The sequence below is a fragment of the Triturus cristatus genome, chromosome 8, assembly GCF_964204655.1.
Source record: "Triturus cristatus chromosome 8, aTriCri1.1, whole genome shotgun sequence".
In the NCBI taxonomy this organism is placed as follows: domain Eukaryota; kingdom Metazoa; phylum Chordata; class Amphibia; order Caudata; family Salamandridae; genus Triturus; species Triturus cristatus.
In genome coordinates this window covers 264,297,184-264,310,452 of record NC_140591.1, presented here as the reverse complement: position 1 = coordinate 264,310,452, position 13,269 = coordinate 264,297,184, and the positions used below count along the sequence as shown (strand labels likewise).

The 13,269-nt window shown below is 45.4% G+C and overlaps 2 protein-coding genes across 9 annotated transcripts in view; one reads left to right on the top strand and one right to left on the bottom strand.

Annotated features, from left to right (window-relative positions):
- AASDHPPT (aminoadipate-semialdehyde dehydrogenase-phosphopantetheinyl transferase) overlaps positions 1 to 13,269 on the bottom strand; it is a 301,142-nt gene that overhangs the window by 231,477 nt on the left and 56,396 nt on the right. For all 8 annotated transcript variants that reach the window (XR_014967670.1, XR_014967671.1, XR_014967669.1 and 5 more), the window contains exon 2: positions 10,506 to 10,731. Coding sequence is in view for 5 of the 8 variants with exons in the window: in XM_085621482.1 (XP_085477608.1) it covers positions 10,506 to 10,731 (226 nt within the window). In the remaining 3 variants the exon portion in view is untranslated. The remainder of the gene's footprint in view (positions 1 to 10,505; positions 10,732 to 13,269) is intronic.
- The window catches only part of KBTBD3 (kelch repeat and BTB domain containing 3), a 192,674-nt gene continuing 187,377 nt past the window's right edge, over positions 7,973 to 13,269 (top strand). Inside the window, exon 1 of the mRNA XM_085621476.1 lies at positions 7,973 to 8,097. The gene's annotated coding sequence lies outside the window, so the exon portion shown is untranslated. The remainder of the gene's footprint in view (positions 8,098 to 13,269) is intronic.

The window sequence follows — 13,269 nt, the reverse complement described above, 5'->3', positions numbered from 1 at the left end:
GGTGCCTGCCACGAGGTGCAGGGATTAACAGGGGTGAACCATAGGTGCCCCCTCAGCCCCCAACTGGAGGCCACAGAGAGAAGGAGGCCCTGCTAGGGGCCCCCAAAGTCACTTTCTGACAGGCTTTCCAAGTCAGAAAGGCAGACATTGAAAGCCTGTCGGAAACCGGCATCCTAATCCCGACGGCGAAAACGTCGTCCTTAGGGATTACGGTGAGGCCTCCGACTGGCCGACAGTCTCCTTGAGCCCATCGAAATCCAGCCGGAAAGACTGGCCGGTTTCACTGAGAGACGTGTGTCTGCAGAAATCCCCGACCGGACAGTGTTAAGGGACAATTCAAAGCCCCCTTTCAGACAGAAGATTGTGCTTCCACCCATATCACGATTTTCAAGATTCTCATAGTGAGACCTTTATACGTTGGATTAGGAGGGGACATCAGGAAGAATCGCCTAGAGTGTTTTGCTCTTTGTTTCGATGAACACTTCGTGTAGCTGGCGCTAATAGCACCTCTTAATAAAGTGAATGTCTAACTTACTCACAATCCTTGCATCTCACCACATGTGAGGGAAAGAAGCCAGAATTACAAATATATTTCCCTAGACTCACCTGATCATTACCATCGACGATCCATATGAACAGGGAGAGCCAAACCAACATAAAGAAACAATATCAGGATACTGACTTGAGATTTTAATTGTTTCCTTAAATTATATCATATTTGGCTTAGACTAAATCAAAATATATCTAGGTAATATTTCACGCTACACATATGTAGTTGGATAATTACAGGGAGGTGATTAAATACGAGAAGTCACAGTGATTCAAATAAACCTAGTTACACAGTCATACTCCTGGAGAAAGGGCCAAACTACCTGGTAATGGAGCGATGATAAAGGAGCAGGGAGTGAGGGTATATATCAGGTTAGGGGAAAGTGTTCTGAGCTAGATGCACTTTCAATTTCTTTCTGAATTGTAGAACGATTGGGCAACTTCTGATGTTGAGGAGGATGCTGTTCTAGACTCTTGGTGTGTGGTCTGGTACGCACTGCCTCCCTCTGTTTTTCTTCCTGAGTTTCCTTGTATCCAGTCTGGCAATGACTTGCAGCTAGTGCTGCATTTTCCTCCTGGGGTGGCTAATTTATTAGCCATGCATGAAAAGTATTAGTTGTGAAAGCCTTGCTGGTAGAGCAGCTAGTCTTAAACATGATGTGAGCTTTGATGGGGAGGCAGATACGTTTTATTTATGTCGAAGTGATGTGACTTAATTTCCTCTGGCCTTTTATATGGCAAGATGTAGCCTGCAGGACAACCTTCAATGGTACCAAAGTGGAGTACTGACAATTAAATTACAAAGAAAGATTACAATAGGGTTATTTAGAGTACGGATGAAGAAAAAGTAGCACACATTTCACTAACATGAGCAACCAGTCTAAGGAGATGACTGCTTTAAGCCTGGCCCATTGACCACAGTTTAGCACAACAGGAACCAGCTGGTCAGATGTGTATTTACAGGCTTCCTTCTGTAGCACAAGGTCTAGCATTAAATCTCCATCTGGGACATTATCAGGGGGATTCATGTTTGTTCAAGAACCCAGATCTATTGGGCCATCTGGCAGCCACAAAGCTTACCTGGAACTAATGGCTCCTCTTAGTTTGTGGATCAAATTGAAGATTCATATTAATGAGGGAAAGAATCGAGTAATCCTTTTTTTGCTTGTTCATCAATAAGACGAACAGACATCACTTTTCCATTTTTTAATAAAAAAATAATGCAGTATTGGTTTGCAAGACCAGAACAACAACAGTGCCCCAATTTTATCAAGCAATGTCAATGCCGCAAACACTTGTGAAAATGATAAGTGGATTGGGGTAATATATTTTTTTTGTTGTTGTTTCGCAGCAACTTACCCTTCTTAGCTTCAAAGGATCTCTTTTGTAAAAAGTGTGGTTCCCTGTTACTCTCATCTGTTTCCCCAAGCCTTTTTTGCATCTTCACATTCCTTCCTTTATCACTGGACACTCCCTCCTCCTTTTCTACATGGGATCCTTTCTTCATCTCATATTCAAGCAGGGCTGGCAGTACCGCTTACCATGGCCAGGTGCATTGAGGTGCTTCTCCAAATCCACTTGCGCTGTGTCCCTTTCAGAGAAGGAAAAGCCTGCGGTTATCACAACATGTGGTCTAGGTTGAAGCTGCCACAAACTCTTGCATGTGCCAAAGAAATGGCAGCAGTAGCGTCGTGAGACTGTGTGCGTTAGGACCCTTGAAGTTCTTTGCAGACTCAACAACGAATTACGTAACTCGCTGGCGGTGTCAAGATGTGGTTATTAACAGTTATGACGCAATGAGGGGGCAATGTGTCGTATGCTGTGGAATAAAGATGTCTACTACAGAGCTCCATGTGTGGCACATTCATTTTGCATGCTCCAGGGCTGGGTAGGACACTGCAACTGACGACGAGGGTGAGATCTGTGCCCCGAAGAAACAAGTTGGCTCTCCTTGAGAGTTTGCAACGCTACAGAAAACTGCTTGTGCATGCCACGTGCTCCCAAATGAATGAGAAGTAGTTCAAAGTTGGCTTGAGTGAAATCGAAACCCGCTCCAGCCCATTTACAGCCCTCGAAGAAGTTAAAGGCCCTGTGAAGGGGTGCATTGGAGAAGCCCATCAGAAACCCATTGCTAAGTCCAAAAGAATGATATTGCGCTACATCATAACACTGATGCATCATCGGTACAAACCGAAAGGCTGAAGGCAGCCACAAACAGGTATGATGCAAAAAGCTAAATGCAACACTGATCAAGTGTGAGAGATGGAACCGTCACCCACCGGCAAGAAGGAAGATGACAGCAAAGACAACCAAGTGTGAGAAACAGCAAACTCACTCACCAGCAATGAGGAAGGAAGTGCCATACGACCTGCAAATGGGCATGGCAGCCCAAGCTCAAACACAAGGCCGGTGCTTACAGAAGGTGAGGATTCAGGTGCACAGCAAAAGCTGTCTGAACAACATTTGCTCTCAAAAGCAGTAGAATAGAGCACGAAGTACGATGCAGCTGTGCTTCTGAAACTACCACCGTCATTCAACACAACCATGAAGCAGAATGTCAAACTCATCCAGGCCGATATCCCTCTTAAATATAGACGCCAAGATACTCAGTGGAATTTTGGCGGCCCGACTGATGCCATACATATCACAGCTTATACACTCTGATCAAGCCAGGTTTATACCACAGAAGAATAACAATTATAACCTAGGGAGATTGGCGCATGTGTGGCACGCCCCATGCCTGAAGACCAAGAGCTGTGCACTTGCACTGCTAGATTTCGAACAGGCGTTTTACTCCGTGGAGTGGGAATACACATGGGCAACTCTAACACAGATGGGAGTGGGACAGAGGTTTATACAATGGATAAAAATCATATATAACAACCCTACAGCCGGGGTGAGACTACCCGGGCAGGTATCGGACCAATTTACATTAACAAAGGGGCACTCTACAAGGCTGTCGCCTGTCCCCACTCCTATTTGCAATCGCAATGGAGCCTTTGGCAGCCACATTGAGGAGAAAACTGGGGAGATGGGGAATCCAACTGGGAAACACCAACCATGTGGTCTCATTATATGTCGATGACACACTGGTGTACATGCGTCATCTAGATAGCATGGTCGCTCTTATGAGAGAGCTAAAGGAATTCGGGACACTCTCTGGCCTTAATCTCAACCCAGGGAAATCAAATTTGTTCCCAATACTCGACTACATCCTTAGCAAAGGAAGGATATTCCTGGTACGCTTTGGATGATGGTACAGATATACTTGGATCATCAAGTGATTCTAGATTGACGATTTGTTTTGGTTCTGTTCCCCCTTCCTTCTTCTTGAAAAATCTGCAGGTAATAAGTCAGACGACTTTTGTCCTGAGGAGACACCGTGACTCTACAGGGGTCGAAACATCGGCAAATGTTTTCACTCGCTTACTTGGAGCATTGATTGCCTCACATGTTGTAATGGGATATACACATGTTGTCGTTTTGTAAATATATTACCAGTGAACTTTTATATTCTTGTTTCTTATGTGTATATATCGATATATGTTTGTCACACTTGAGCACCGCGTCGCCTACACTTGCACTATTCATTTGAACATTATCTGCATATAAGTCGTTGTGGAAATAAGAGAAATAATTTCTACAGAAACCTTTTGTCAGTCTCTTTGTATAGATTTTGTGAAATGTTGTTTCTACTCATGTCTGTATAATAGATCACTAGAGTGTGTAGATACCACCTGGTTTTCGAATAATACATTGGTTGGTGGGCTTCCCCGAATTTATGTAAGAGGGTGGCCGATTTTTTCTGAAAACAGTCCCACCGGCGGACACTGTTTTGTATATAAAATGATTAGTGCCGTGAGCCTGGGAATCATGGAGAAGGGGGTAAATGCATACATCCACAACGGAGTTGAGTCCTGTAGAAACGCATCTGTCACTTCCGTGAGTGGATCTGGTCTCTAGTTGAAGAAGCATAGTAGTTGGTGATGGAGGCGCAAGGCAAAGAGATCCACCTGACATGAGCCCTAATGTCCCATTGGATTCCGAAATATCAGGGGATTTAAATTCCAGCCACTGAAATCCTGCAGATGTCTGGAGTGCCAATCAGCTGTCTGACTGAAGCTCCACAGAAGATATTCAGCTGTAATGGACAGATTGTGTCTGAGACAACAGTTCAAAAGGTCCCTGGCTAGATCCGCCAGAACCTTGGATCTTGTGCCCCCCCAGACGGTTGATGTATCTCACTGCGGAGATAGTGCCCATCTTTAGAAGAATGACACAGGACGCCTGGTTGGCCGCTAGGCTCCGGCTCGCGAAAGAACAGGCCAGGTACTCCAAACAATTGATGTGGAGAGACTCTTCCTGTTCCGACTAGTGACTGCCCGTAATAACGTCCAGGCAACGGGTGCCCTCCCAAGGTGGCTGGCGTCCGACTCGATCACCAGCACTGGAACTGAGCCGAAAATGGCCCTCCTGTTCCATGCTTGCATGTGCTCTAACCTCCAAAGCAGCTCTGAGCGGGTCTCCGGAGATAGGGCAACTTGCTGGGTATTTGTTAGGCCCTAGTGTAAATGTTGAGTTTTCAGGCGTTTTAGAGTCCGATAATGAGGACTGGGAAAAATCGCCTGGATTGAGGACGACAAGAGACAAACGATCCGAGCCAAGTGCCGCAGGGAGAATGTGTCTTTCGCCAAAGTACGGCGTAGTTCCCTGTGAACAAACATATTTTTGGCTAGGGCAATCGCAGGCATTGTTGCGGGGTGGAAGGTCATGCTTTGCGCTGAGGTGAACACCGATTTCAGATTGTTCAAGATAAATCCCAGGTCCTGTAGGAGGGTTTGAGTCATCCGAAGCTGGGAGAGCAACACCACCTCCTCTTGGTGCATCAGGAGGATGACGTCGAGGTGGACTATGAGGCGTGCACCTCATGCGCAGAGCCATTCCATGACTGGTTTTAACAGCTTTTTTAAACACAAAGGAGCTGAGGACAGACCGACTGGAAGACAAGTGAACTCGTAAAACCAGTTCCTCCATTGAAATTGGTGGAAGCATCCATGGGGGGTAAAAGATCGGCACTGTCAGATAGGCATCATTCAGGTAGAGCCATACCATCCAGTCACCTGGTAAAAGGATATGCCTGAGAAGGTGGATCCCTTCCATTTTGAAATGGCGGTAGACCATCCACCGATTGAAATCCTGCAGATTGATCACTGGTCTGAAACCCTTGTCTTTTTTTTCGACCAATAACATTTTGCTGATAAAGCCTCTGGGATGAGGGGAGACAGGAACAATGGCCCTTTTTTGGAGGAGTTCTGCTATCTTCCTGTCGACCACCTGCGCTCCTTCTCGCAAAAAGACCAATGGTCGAGGTCAAGACCGTTGGCGCGGTGTGCCATGGAATTCTATGTGAAACCCCGTGACCATCTGTAGAACCGAAGCGTCTTGTGTAATCTCTGCCCACTTGTGCAGGAATCCTTGCAACCTTTCCCCCATCCCTGGTAGGAAAGAAGGGGTATGCTTTACCGGTGACACCTCTTGGTGAGTTGTTGGCTCCATGGAAGCCACCTTTTCCGCCACTGCCCTTGCCGCAGCCTCTTGAGGGGTAGAAGCCCCCAAACTGTTTCTGGTCCTTCCACTACATGGAGTGTTTAGTCGGAAGTCTGTGGGGGTTGGAATTGGTTGTTAAGCCAGAGGAGCACACCCTACCTCTTCCAGCCCCTCCAAAAATATGCTGACTGAAAACTTTCTTGATGGATTGCTGAGCCTTATCGAGAGAAGAGAAAGTGTTCACGAACTGGGAGAGTTCTTTTATGAACAGTTCTCCAAAGAGACCTCAGTTCACCACTGGGCCAGCCTCTGTGGTGGCTAGTTGACCAAGTCTGGGCTCAATTTAATGAGCAGAGAATGTCTGTGTTCTGTTGAAAGGGCACATCACATTTCCGAGCAAACATAGAGACCTTTGGGCCCAACCCGAGAGTATCGCAGGATCTATCAAGTGGCTGGTCTCTTTGTCGTCTCCCGCCATGTCTAGAATGTTAGTGAGTGGCCCCAGGACATCTAGTACCTTATCCTGGCAAGACCGCCAAGAGCGATCTAGTCCCTTTTTTTTTCCTTTTTTTTAATAAATTTGGTAATGAAAGTCGCCATTCTAGAGTCAATTTCAGAGGTGTGCCACCTTATTCGCCAGTGAAGGCCAAGGTCATTCTGCCTCCAGACGGCCGCGGACCTCTTGATCCATAGACTTTCTGATGCGGCTGGTCACATAAGACACCACCAAAGGCGCTGGTATCCAATCCGCAGAGGACTTAACATCCCTGAGGTATCTGTGGAATCGTTGTTTTAAGGTGCCTTTCTTGGCACCCCCTTCCAGGTGTCAGGGTCTACTCGGATCTGGCTCATTATCCGAGTCACTGTCTACACCGGTGTCTGCCCCGGTATTGTCTTCTGCCTCATCTTGAGGGCGGGAACCTTCATCGGGGGTCGGGGGTCTCTCCCAGTTGGGAATCCTCTTGGACATCGTCCTCATGGCGCCTCTTTAGGAAGGCCTGGCATAGCCTCTCAATGGCATCCATAGAGGTGGTCCTAGGGGGTTCTACATGCGCTTTGCCCTTGCCCTTGGGACAGCCTCTTGCACCAGAAGAGGGAGTCCCCCGCCTCCCTCTGACAAGGGAACGGTGGTCCTCCTGACCATCAGTTCAATGATTCTGTGGCTTAAGGGCTCAAGCACTGAGGAGACAGTTCTCTCCAAGGAAGCGTCAATCGCATCCACCAACTCAACATGTACAGGAAGCAAAGAGTGTTCCTCCTCCACAGGCTCCCAGTCATAGTATTCACCTGCCATGTTCAGAAGGTAGGTTAGGAGGGAACAAGCACCAGACTGAAGGAAAAGGTAGAATACTGTTTTGGATTAGCCAAAGCTTGTTTAGGACGGGATAGGCTTGTGGGCGAGAGGCTGGAATGGATCGAACGCTCTGCGGAGAAACCGCACTCTGGAGCCAATGAGAAATGATCAAATTAGCTGATAATTTACCAAGGGGGAAAAACTCTGGACAAAAGTAGATTATAATGTCACCCAGGGGAAACGCGAACCTCCCTCAGGTGTGAGTGACCTCCGCCATGTGAATGCCGGAAGAGGCAGCGCAGAGCGAGGAGTCAAGAATGCGGGGAATGCAAAGAGTGAATCCCCACTATCCAGAATGTGCACGCGTATTAAGGCCAGAGATGTGAGGAATCCCCTAACGTCCAGGGAGTACTCGAGAGCGCCCCGCCCTCAATCGGGCTCGGAGCACACCACGCAGCTACTCGCCTGCGGTGGCCGCAAACGTTAAAAAACAAAGCAGCACAGACTGCCCGAGATGAAAAGCTCCTGAAACAGTGCCTCTGCCATTGCCTCGCCTTAGTCGACGGGCCGAAGCAAGGGGATTGAAGAACAGGCCTCCCTGCAGGGGAGGACCATGAGAATGACAGTCGGTGTCCCGACACCGGGAAACAGCGCGAGCGCCAGTACAAAACCGGGAGAACGGACCCCACACTACCGCCCCCAACGAGGTAGGCAACAGGGTACAAACAATTATAATAGACACTAGCAAGGAAAAGCACTTAACTGGCTGCTGAGCAGCGAAGAAAGAGGAAGTGCTGTTCCTTGCTACTGTTTATATGGGTCTATCTCTATGGTTGTAACGGGTTTTTCTAATACAAATACTCATGGGATTTGTAGTCTTTTCTGTATTTGACATGTTGATAAGGCTGCTGAGCGGAAAATAAAAGGAAGAGATAAGCATAATACGAGCATCCTGTCCTGACATAGAATACCGAATCTCTTCACAAAGAGCCATTGCTTCCCTTCACAAACATTGTCTTGAATGGACAATTGCATTATAGCAAAGTGCTCTCGAGTCGTGTTGTTGATTCAAACTCTGAGCTATTCTGCTGAACTTTTATCCCAACTACTAAGACTGGGGTTATGTTCAGTTAAGGTACTGTGTTAAGAAATACGGAGGATTCTTAAAGTGGATCACTGAATACGTATTTATGAATGTCATGTATAAGGTATTAGAGTTTTAGTGAGTTGTACAGTCACTAAGATTAGGGAACAATAAAATATAACTGGTATTTGTAAGTTATACAGAAAAATAGAAACTGTAACTCATCTTCCCCAACAGTGTGTGTAGTGCTGAAGATTGAAGTAACTATAGTTAACATAGGGAGAAATACTAGAGAACATGTATATTTGAGAGACTTATTTTTTATGTTTTAGTTTTCAGGAATTACCTGTTCCATATCAAAGTTGAAAGAGCACCAAAAAGCACAAAGTGACAATGATAGTCTGTGGGAGCGGCAGACTGAGACCAAGACACGATTTGGGGCCAACCATGATGGAGCCCTATTCAGACACAAGTGGATTGGTCCCGGTGAAAAGTCTGAAAGTCAAAAATATCGAAAAAGTTTCCAAACTTTGGGGTTCATTATGATGGCAGAAGGACCGCCACCGACAGGCCATTCTGCCATCATACAGAAAATTCCCACCGCCAAATTACGATGGCGATGGGAATCACAATGGTTCTGCGGAAGTCGGAAAGTCCGTCCGCCATGGTGCCGCAAGGCGGTCCTTTACCGGCCGCCTTGCGGAACCCGTAACCAGGGCAACATTGCGGCAGTGCTGTGCAGGCACGGCCATAGGGATTACGGTATCCCTTTCTGCCTGTCTTTTTGCGGCGCATATCCCGACGCAAAAAGACAGCCGGGGACTGTCTTTGGGGCCCGTTGCGGGCCCTCTCTGTGTGTATGGGAGGTGCACGGGGGGGGTCCCCACCACTGGACCTCCCTGCAGTTCCATGCACTAAGTGGCAGTCACAGCGTGGTGCCTGCCACGTGGTGCAGGGAAATGCGGTGCAAGCACCTTTAACATTGCGGACAGCGCTGCAGCCAGCCGCACCGCCCACAATGTTAAAGGCCAATGATGCGCCCGCTACGGTGTCCGCCCGCCATCGGAATCACCCCCTTTCTTCTGGTGCCTCAAAAACCACAGATCCTCAGGGGAAGGGATTTAAGACTTTTTGGGTTTCAGATAGAGGTCAACAGCGAAATTTAATCCAAGTTCATTTTCCAACCAGTCAGATGGCTACTTTAGGGAAAAGGCTCTTGGAGCTTGTTGTGTCCTGTAGCTAAACAGTAACCAACTGACCCTTGGAGTCCACTTTCTTGTCCTGTGTACAATGAAGAGCAGAGCCAATCCTTCAGCGTTCGGCCACACTAAACTTGAGCTCTGTGTGTTGTGGGTGTGTAGGGAAGTGCACTATAGTAATCACTAGTACCCTACAATATCTAACACTAAAACCCAGTTTGAAACAGGGCCTCGACCAACACAAAATTAGGAAACTGAAGTCTGGTAGAACAAAAGCATGGTCCTGCAGCATTGAGAAAGGAATCTTTTGTGCTCACTTTTAAATGTGCCAAAGTTTTACATGTGCTTTAGAAAGTCCTTTCAGGCAGGATGCCACATCCCCCCGAATATTCTGTTGAGCTCAGGCAAGTTATCTCTGCTCATTCAGGTCGACCTGTTATTCAAACGGATCTATTGTGCCCGAAATGCTCCTGGGAGGGGCACATGTATAATAAACATGAAGGAAAGCCATTGAATCAGGAGCAGTGGAGAAAATAAGACAACAAAGCTAACCAATCTTGAACAAGGTGTTGACCCAAAGACCATTCTAGGTATATGATATGTACTGAAAACAACAGGTCTTGGCAGCAGTTCTGTAGCTGAGACCTCAAAATGATATAGTACATAGTATGGCAATATACATACTCAAGTCTGCAGTACTACTATTGACTACATACAAGGAACAAGGAAAATTGAATGGCAGATTTAAATGCATAATGTAATAACATTCTAGAACATGGCGGCACCAGATAAAAAAAGATATACATTCAGCAACAGCACTAAGTTACATTACCTGGAAAATCAGTTTTCATAACATCTATGCCAACTTGAAGGCTATGCTCAGCTGCCAGAACTGCATAGTCCCCTTGATGGGAGACATTAAAACTGAAATTTGGGAAAGTGCTGCCGACATCATTTGCAAGAAAAGGTTTTCCTTTTGCTGTTCGTTGCAAGACAATTTCATCCCATGGTATCTTAAGCTTATCTGCAATCAGCTTTCTTATCATTAGTCGACCAGCCTTAGAAATGAGAAAGATCAAACAATTAGTGCAGAAGAGCTATTTATGTACCGGATCACTGTGGTTCAGTTTTAACCACACACTCTTTTTTGTCTAACAATATCTGATTAAAAATCATATGTGTAACAGACTCTTTCTTAGAAATATAATCTTTGAAAGGTCTCAAAACTGAAAACATACATTACTTCTTCCTCACACTCCAAAACAGTTAAATCATTCCTCTTCAGTTGTCCTGCTTGTGCCCACCATCCACAAAGCAATACCAAAGGGGATGATGGACGGAGTGTTGAACATTGCAAGCACTCACCCCCAGTCAACTGATCTGGGTTTAATCCATCATCATTCTTTGGCTCACTCCACCACCCCAGTTCAGTCATGGCCATATGCAAATCAGTCTGACCCTGTGCCTCATGGGAACAGTCCAGCCCGAACTGCCAAGCCATGTCTTCCCTGGACCGGAAACAAGCATCCTGGGACCGGTTTCGGGTTCATAACCCTCATCAGCCAGGCTATCTTGAATCCAGTGGCAAAGTGAGCAAGGGACACACGTCTGGGCATACCCTGCCAACTTAAGGCGAACAAAGCAATGCCAAAGGGGATGATGGACGGAGTGTTGAATATTGCAAGCACTCACCCCCAGTCAATTGATCTGGGTTTAATCCATCATCATTCTTTAGCTCACTCCGCCACCCCAGTTCAGTCATGGCCATATGGAAATCAGTCTGACCATGTGCCTCATGGGAACAGTCCAGCCCGAACTGCCAAGCCATGTCTTCCCTGGACCGGAAACAAGCATCCTGGGACCGATTTCAGGTTCATAACCCTCATCAGCCAGACTATCTTGAATCCAGTGACAAAGTGAGCAAGGGACCCATGTCTGGCCATACCCTGCCAACTTAGGGCGAACAAAGCAACACCAAAGGGGATGATGGACGGAGTATTGAACAATCCACAACCCAGCTGTGATTACTGTGTTGTGTTTTATTGGTATTTATATTACACATTCTTAGCATATGCTTGGGCAAATCACTTTCTGGATGGTCAAGTTTTTATAATTATCATATTTTTTATCTTTTGTGTATACCCCTTTTTGGCTCTATGTTTTGTTTGTTTAGGAATAGGTTTCAAATAATGTCCTCATGTCATATTCACTGCAGCATGACAATTAAGTCTGCTTGAATGAACTCATGTTATTCTGTATGGATCAAGTTTTCTTTTACAGTGATTGTTTTGAATAATAACAAGGTTTCGTAGAAGGTGATAACTTCACTTTTTGTTTATTGTTTTTAAACAATAAGCAAGATTTCACATAATGTATGTAAGTGAAAGGCTGTCATTGTTTATTTTTAAAATGTTCAACAATGTTCAGATGCAATATATAAGTTACAGAGTGTGGTGAGATAGAGAAAACTGTTCTACCAGAGATTACTTCATGCCAGAGACTCGAGACAGAGGTCCATACAGAACTGTAATGACCTTCCATCACCAAAGACTACAGGTTTGCACATCTAGCCTTTACCCATCGAGCTTATCTGTCTGCCTGCCCACGTAGACAACAATAGCAACAAATGCTGATACTTTGGTGAACATTGGTTCTAATTTTCAGAAGAGGCATGCAGGTTTGAACCTTCTCTGAAACTTGAAGTAGAACTCTTTTTGGTGCAAAATTTTGCTTAATGAGCCTTGAGATATATGGGCGAGGTTGGAGATATTGATATAAATAAAACGTTATGGTGTCGCCACAATTTTACAATATTTTTTATTATTCATCTATCTGACAAATATCATTGTTACTATTTTGCTTAGTTTTATTATATTTACTACTTATGGTGTATGCAGTAAAATAAGTCTTGAAAATATAATCATGGTTTCTAAGTGCTCTTGCGAGTGTCTTTCTGCGACAAAAGAAGGTTTGGTCTCCTCTAACTATCCCTGTAAAATATCACAGAATTGATTGTTAACTAGAACACATCTTAGTCAAGTAATGCTCAGTAGATTGAAGGGTGGTTGCAGTTGAATTGGCTATCTGTCCCAGTATGGCACAATTACTTAGTGCCGACGGGTCTAACGAATCTATTACTGGGCTGTGTTCTGGAAAGAAAACCAGAAAAAGTAACACGGTAAGTGGCTGCTGCATACATATAATTCACTATTCCACAGCTAGGGTGGGTAGAAAATCATGATTTTCTTAAAGACACAGAAGCTGATATTATGCACATCTCTTTAATTGCAAATCACAGCAGCAACTACAAAACAATGTAAAGAACTTAGAATAGGAACCTATTAATCTTCTAACGGCTTTTTAATTTCCTTTGTGGCAGCCATCTTCATTCTTTGTTGCAGCTCACAGCTCAGCTAAGTTCACTATTTTACATATGCTTAAATTGTGTGTGAATGATGCTGTGATTGTGTTTGCGCATTAAAGATCATGGCTGAGTTACGTTAACTTGTTTAAAATAAGTTAATTTACTTGGGAAAGCTCCTTAGTCTTATCGGATTAGCTACTCTTCCCCTGTAATAGTCCTGACTGCGGTAGAG